The sequence below is a fragment of the Meles meles genome, chromosome 6, assembly GCF_922984935.1.
Source record: "Meles meles chromosome 6, mMelMel3.1 paternal haplotype, whole genome shotgun sequence".
Taxonomy (NCBI): domain Eukaryota; kingdom Metazoa; phylum Chordata; class Mammalia; order Carnivora; family Mustelidae; genus Meles; species Meles meles.
Window position 1 is genome coordinate 137,349,538 of NC_060071.1, and position 7,825 is coordinate 137,357,362.

At 45.9% G+C, this 7,825-nt stretch overlaps 1 protein-coding gene across 1 annotated transcript; it reads right to left on the minus strand.

Annotated features, from left to right (window-relative positions):
- Nucleotides 1-771: 771 nt before the first annotated feature.
- Nucleotides 772-7,499, minus strand: ACOT6 (acyl-CoA thioesterase 6). Its single transcript, XM_046009925.1, has 3 exons — nucleotides 6,919-7,499; nucleotides 3,509-3,711; nucleotides 772-1,999 (listed from the first exon to the last, which is right to left on the minus strand). The coding sequence occupies exons 1-3, from the start codon at nucleotides 7,373-7,375 to the stop codon at nucleotides 1,394-1,396; spliced, it is 1,266 nt and encodes a 421-aa protein (XP_045865881.1). The 5' UTR covers nucleotides 7,376-7,499; the 3' UTR covers nucleotides 772-1,393.
- Between the last annotated feature and the right edge of the window lie 326 nt (nucleotides 7,500-7,825).

Here is a 7,825-nt window from a genome sequence, read left to right on the forward strand (position 1 = left end):
TTTCCAGAAAAAGTCCCGGGACTCACAAAATAAAACCATATTTTTTTACATTCAAACAAATATTTGCATGTACATGCATATAAAATGGTTCTGGAAGGATATACTCCAAGTTGGTAACCGTAATGAGCCCTGTGAGAAGCCTGGAACTGGGTAATAAGTTACGAGGGTTAAATTTAATCTGTGACTGTCATATCCAACCTCAGAATGCAAGAACAAGTCCAAAGTTCTGGAATCGAGCACCTCTGAGAATCTCAGAGTTGGAAGGCACCCAAAAGGCACATATTCCCTCTCTCTTAGGAACTTTCAAGTTGGAATCCCCACTTAGATTTTGTAGGATCCATTACTCTCCCTCATGACATTTAAATGTTAGGTTTTTATTTTTTTTAATTTTTTAAAAAAGCATTTTATTTATTTGTCAGAGAGAGAGAGATCAAGAGAGCGAGCACAAGCAGGGAGAACAGCAAGCAGAGCCAAAAGCAGGCACCCGACTGAGCAACGAGCCTGATGTGGGACCTGATCCCAGGACCTGGGGAGCATGACCTCATCCAGAGGCAGAAGCTTAACGGAGTGAGACACACAGGCGTCCCTAAATGTCCTGTTTTTAAAAAGATAAATAGATAAATTTTAAAAAGAATTTTAAATTATTTATTTATTTGACAGACAGAGATCACAAGTAGGCAGAAAGGCAGGCAGAGAGAGAGAGAGGAGGAAGCAGACTCCTTGCTGAGCAGGGAGCCCAATATGCTGCTCCATCCCAGGATCCTGGGATCATGACCTGAGCCAAAGGCAGAGGTTTTAACCCATTGAGCCACCCAGGCACCCCAGGGGATACAAAACTCTTAGCAATACAGATGCTCAGTCTTCAAAACCAGAACACAGGTCAAAGCTAGAGCAGCAATTAAGAGTTGGGCCGGTACTTCTCACATTTCTCCTACTTCAGGTTAAGATTGATCCTATGGACAAGATCACGGTTAAGCCTATATGGTAGGGAAAGTTCAGGGGAGAAAGGGGTAGCAGTGAAGAAAGGAGGGTTCCAAAGTCTGGGAATCCAATAGGACCTGACCAGAAGCTAAGATAATTATTTTGTTGACAGCTGTTTCCTATGTGCTTTGGAAAACCCCATACATGTTCTATGAATTAATTTTTTTTAAAGATTTTATTTATTTATTGGACAGACAGAGACACAGAGAGAGAGGGAATACAAGCAGGGAGAGCAGCAGAGGGAGAGGGAGAAGCAGGCTTCCTGCGGAGCAGGGAGCCCGATGTGGGGCTCCATCCCAGGACCCTGGGATCATGACCTGAGCCAAAGGCAGACGCTTAACAACTGAGCCACCCAGGCACCCCTATGAATTAGGTTTTGATTAATAGTATCTGGTCTACGATTACTACAATGTTATATTTTGCTGGACAGGACAGATTCTTTACCACTGAGATGTTTATGGAAGAAAGTTTGAATTTGCTGCCAGGCATCTACCTGTGCCCTAGATTGAGCCTTTGGCTCACCTCCATGGACTATTGCTTTGCCTAACACTCTATGTACAGAAGCTCTGCAAGGAGGAAAATAAGGTGGATCAATACAATGACCAGTTCCTGGGTAGCAGATTATCTGGGGTCTGTCTTTCCCATGGGCTTGTAACCGTTCAGAGGCTATCTGAGCATAGACGTGACTCTTCCAGTTTTGATCATCCAAGCCAACAATGAACAGGAAGGGCCCCTGGGCCCTTTCCACTGGAATAATACTTGGGGGATTGGGTTCCTCCAGTGGGTTGTCCCAAACATCCACAAAATGCAAAAGTCCCGACTCATTAATTGTACATCTCCCTGGGTCACTGCCAAGACTGGGAATAATCATATCCTTGTAATGCAGAGGAGCTATTGTGTTGGCCACACAGGAATTGATAAGGACCGTGGCTGTGATGCCCTTCAAGAAAGAGGCCATTGAGAGACACAGGTCACCTCCTTTGGAGAAGCCAAGAAGCCCAACATTGGGGCCTTTCACCTGAAGAAGAGAAACAGAACAAGCCCATTATTTGTAAGTGGAGGACATAAATGGTGATTTTTATATTCTCTAGGTAGCTTTCTTAAATGTCATTCACTTTCTTTCCTTATGCAACAACCCACAAAGCTCAACTGTGTCTTGTAAGAAGCAAATCAATGGATTTCCTAGTACGCAGGCCTTCCACTAATATTCATGGCAACTGAGTCAAGAGTACATAGAGACCCGTACACCCCATATCTAAATGTTTAAAAGTTATAAATCAAATCAACAAACTCTTCAAATATATTTTTTGCTCCCACCTTCATAAATATACCTCCATAACAGAAAATCTGAACGCTTGGGAGTCCTTGAAGTTCTGTACTGTGGCCTGGGGGAGAGCGAGTCCAGTCCTCCATCCCTGGCCCACCTTCCTTCTTTTCCTGTCCCTAGATCCATCATGCACCTTGAGAGGCCTCTCACACACGTATATGGACACCCCAGCCTACATGTTTAAGGCTTAGGTGTGTTCACATTGATAGCTCAGAGAAGAGACATAGGGCCTGGAAGCAGGATCAGTGCTATTTGGCAAAGAATTCTGGGGCTCCAAATTACAATGGCATGGGGTGTGTGTGTGTGTGTGTAAGGGACACGAATTACAGATGGATACATTCCCTGGGTCCCTTGGACTCCTCACCCTGTGGAAGGCCAGAGTGTGGCCATCTAAAACAAAAGGCCCAGGACAGAAGCTGCTCTTGCCTAGGTCTAAGGGCAGAACTGATAGTATATACTGGTCTCTTCTTTTTCCCTGGGGCCTTATGTCCTCTAATAAACCAATAATCACAGTTCAAGATCATCTAGGTTTTAGCAACTCTGCTAAGAGACCATTCCCTGGATTCTGGCAGAGTTAGAGTACCCTACAGAGCAGATAGAACATTTTATTAGAACATATAACATATAACATTAGAAGATTTGGGTTTAAGTCTATATAGTTGAAGAGTATGTATTCCATTTACAATCATACCAAAATGTTTTATTTTTTCCAGTCTCAGATAAGAACTCTCTAAAACATAATATCATCATCACACTTAACAAAATTAATGATTCCTTAATATCATCAAATATACTCCATTTTCAAAGGTCCTAAAATGTCTCTTAATAGTCAAATGTTTTCCTCTGTACATTTAGAATAACCTTATAAATGAAAAAAGCTGAATCTCAGAGAAAGCAGTTGCCTTATTCAGGATTATAAGGCCGTGTGGTGGTAGATGGAGAACCAGAATTTAAGGTTACTAACATTTTAGTAAAGCCCTTTGAATTATGGTCAAGAATTAAAGGGAAATAAACAGTTGAGGCTTAAGAGATTGGAGAAAGATGGGTAGAAATGAAAATAATAATCCTAGTAACTTTTGAAGGAACTTTGCTGTCTCACGACATCTTCCTATGACCCTGTGTCCTGGGAGGGATTTTGAATCCAGTCCTGTGTCTGCTCTACTCCCTCTCCTCTGCATCCAGGCAAGCACCGGAACCCACCTGTGGATGCTGCAGCATGAAGTTCACAGCTTCTTCAAAGTACTCCAGGTGCATATCTTCCAAATTTTCAGGGAGGTCTTCAAATCTGAAGTAAGCCAAAGCAAGCACAGCGAAACCATGTCCAGCGAGGAGGCTGGCCCGATATTCACAAAGGCCACCACCAGTTCCAAACAGATCGATGATCCCAGGGAAGGGTCCTGCACCTAGAAAGCAACACAAATCATAAGGAGCTTTAGGCTCTCAAAAGACTGAGTTTCAGACTTTGACAGCCAGCAAAAGAGAAGTTTCTGAAGCAGGGAAGGTTCGGGGTGGGGTAGTGGATGGAAAAAGGACCCTTTTTAAAATTTTGCTTTTTTTTTTTTTTTTCTTTTAGTAACCTTCAGGGAGAAAGGAGGGGGAACACGATATTTTATTTTCTCCAGAATTTTTCATATATATATATATATTTTAAGATTTTATTTATTTGAAATACAGAGATCACAAGCAGGCAGTGAGGCAGGCAGAGAGAGACGGGGGGAAGCAGGCTCCCCGCTAAGCAGAGAGCCTGATGCAGAACCCTGGGATCATGACCTGAGCTGAAGGCAGGGGCTTTAAACTTAACCCACTGAACCACTCAGGCACTCCTTCATATATTTTGTTATATAGATATACCAAATTAGAAATAACATATGATGAAATGCAGATTTCCCACAATATTTTTTGAAAAAAACGAAATCTATTCGAGAATTATTGGAGAGGTGTAAAATGCTTTACAAACATAAGAGTTTATTAGATATACTCCCCATGTCCTTGCACTCTCCAGTCCAGCCTTAAATAAAACCATCCCTAAATGTGCTATTCTTTGTGGCTCTTGAAAGTGGTACACATTATTCTTCTCCCCTCTTTAGTTTATATGACCTGGTTGACCCCTCAGTTTTCAAACCTACATTTAGATCTCCTTTCCCAGAAACAGAAGTAGACTTCCCAGATCTCCCTCCAGGCTGAGTTGAGTCAGATAGCATTTTACACATTCCCACTAGCACCCTGGGCCTTTACTTTCCCTATCACAGCACTTGCCACATCTGTAAATGCAAGTATAGTCACCCTGGCCCTTTATTAGGCTCTAAGTACAGTGAGGACCATGTCTGGCTTTGATATCTATTCCGCCCCAGTATGTAGCATGTCCTTGACTTAATACATATTTGTTAAATGATTGAATTCTTCTACATTATTTACAAAAGCCTTTTTATTAAAAGATTTTATTTATTCGTTTGACATAGGGAGACACAACAAGAGAGGAAACACAAGCAGGGGGAGTGGGAGAGGGAGAAGCAGGCTTCCCACTGAACAGGGAGCCCAATGTGGGGCTCGATCCCAGCACCCTGGGATCATGACCTGAGCTGAAGGCAGAGGCTTAACTGACTGAGCCACCAAGGCACCCCTACAAAAGATTTTGAGACAGAGAACAATTTTTAATGGACCACATGGCAGACATTGAAATAGTTAATGGAAGATTGACTTGACTGGAATATCAGATGCCCTGATGGGTGGTGAAAGGTTTTTGGGTGGGGATTCTTTTTAAATCTTTTTAAAGCTTTTATTTATTTCAGAGAGTGAGTGAGGAGGGAACACTCCTGTTCACTCAAGGGAACAGGAGAAGGGGCAGAGGGATAGGGAAAGATTCTCAAGCAGGCATCTTGAGATCATGACCTAAGGTTATGACCTGAAATCAGAGCTGATCACCTAACTAAAGGAACCACCCAGGTGCCCCAGGGGGAGATTCTTTTTTTTTTTTTTTTAAAGATTTATTTATTTATTTTACAGAGAGAGAGAGAAAGAGATCACAAGTAGGCTGGGGGGGTGCGGGGACGCAGGCTCCCCGCTGAGCAGCAAGCCCTACATGGGGCTCCGTCCCAGGACCCTGAGATCGTGACCTGAACCTAAGGCAGAGTCTTAACCCACTGAGCCCCCCAGGCACCCCCCAGGGGGAGATTCATATTGAATCAGTTGGTGCAATTTATTGAGCTCCTACTGTATCTCTGGGCAAACCTCTAGGAATATGCACACAGAGAGTTGTGTTAAATCCTACTGCAGTGGCAGGAGTTCACGGTTGAGTGTGCAGCCTCTAGTTAAGGTTGTGAATTGCCGATGCACTGTAAGAATAAAGCAGGGCCTCCTGTTTTGGAGAATGACGGAATTGTTTACAGATTCTGTGAGATGCGGCAATGCCAGCCTTTCTATATAGGAGGGGTTTCAGGCGGGAATTTGATTCTAAGAGTTGGGTCAGGGGTCTTGTTTCCAGGCCCATTTTACCTAGTAAGCACCTTTTACTTAGACTAGGGTCTCTCAATCTCAGCACTATAGACATTTTGAGCATGATTTTTCTTTGTTGTGTGGGCTGTCCTGTGCATCGTGAACGTTTAGTAACATCTCTGGCCCTACCCACTAGAAACCAGTAACATCCCCTCCCACCCCTTCAGTTGTGACAACCAAAAATGTCTCCAGATATTGCCAAATGTTCCTGGGGGTGGGGAAAAAGCATCCCACATTAGTACTCACTGACAGGGATGCCTGCCTGGCTTAGTCATTAAGCATGAGTCTTCAGTTCAGGTCATGATCCCAGAGTCCTGGAATCAACCCCTGCATCAGGCTCCCTGCTCAGCTTGGAGCCTGCTTCTCACTATCCCTCTGCCTGCTGCTCCCCCTGCTTGTGCTCTCTGCCAAATAATAAAATTAAAAAAAAAATTTTTTTTTTAAGTTTTTAAGAATCACTGACAGGTGCCTGGGAGGCTCAGTGGGTTAAGGGTCCTGGGATCAGATCCGACATCTTTGGGCTTCCTTACCCAGCAGGTAGTCCTCTTCTCCCTCTGCCCCTCCCTGGTGTTTGTGTGCACACACACTCACTCTCTTTCTCTCTCTCTCAAATAAATAAATAAATAAAATCTTAAAAAAAGAGAGAGAGAAAGAATCACTGACAGACTGTGCATGATGGGAGAAGGTGGTCATCGATTTATTTTTTTAGGATTAGGGAGCACCGCCTCCACCTGTGGCGGTTAGCTTCCTTGGAAAGAAGCCAAGATCACTCTCACACAGCTGCTGCGTAAGTCATTACCTAATACTTGTATCTGAAACACAGCCGCCTGTTTGGCACTTGAAATAAATGCACTTTTTGAGCATGTTGAATGCACATTTTAGCGTACAGCTAAGGAGTGGCAGTGACTCTAGGAAGTGCCATGAAACTTAAAGAGAAACAAAAAACAAAAAAACAAAAAACTTCTACCCAGAATCCATGATAGACTCTGGAGTGTGCGGACAGAGTTTAGGAAAATTCGTCAATCACGTGGTTCCCCGGGCCAGCCAAGAGGCCGCCCAGGGTCCCGGGACTCCCCCACCCCTGTTCTGCAGAACAGCCGGGGACCCGGGGCGCTCACCTGGGGGCAGGAAGAGCGCTGCCCGCACCCGGCCCGGGCGCACCGGCTCCCGCCGCACTCCCGACCCCAGGAAGTCGCGCTCGTGCACCGTCCGGCCCAGGACACGCCCCGCGTCGGGCTCGTGGCCGTCGACCACCTCCAGCTCCACAGCGAAGGGCGTCTGCACGTCCCGCTTCACGAGCCGCACAAGGGGCTTCTCGGGCTCCAGGGCCCAGAACAGCCCCATGGGCTCGAGCCCCACGAAGCTGCCGCCCAGCGCGGGCGCGCGCGCCAGGTCCAGGAGGCCGCCGGCGTCGGCTTCGTACCGCGCGTGGGCCCGGAAGAGCGCGCCCTTCTCGTCGCGCAGGGACGCGCGCAGCGTGACGGGTTGTCGCGGGGTCAGGCCGCGCACGGCGATGCGCACGGGTTTGTCCCAGCCACAGCGGCCCGCGGGCTTCAGGATCAAGGTCGCAGCCATCCTGATTTCTGCTGAACTAAGGATGGCAGGCTCTCCAGTCACGTGTCCATCCAGGCGTCTCTCCACCTCCCTGGGACGCAATTGACTTTGGAACCTTTGCACTTCGCCTCTTGGACGCACGTGGGACACTCTCAGCCGCTGTGTGAGGTCTCCTAATGTTTGTGGTAGCGTCTGGTCGGAAGAAAGAAACTGCAAAATTAAGAGTTCATTATTGGTTCTGCAATCCGGCACAGTAAGCGTGGAATAGAGGTACAAAGAAGGCTGAGATGGGGAAAGACAATGGCAACTCCAAGAATCTGGAGATGCATGAAGAAAGCATCCCATGTGACTGTAATTCAGATATCCGTGGAGAAACAGCCTAATCCTTCCTTTACCTCAGTCCTTTACAGAGCCTTTCCCCCAGAGCCAAGGGTACCAAGGGTGCTTCCAGAGCAGGTAAATGTTGATGGA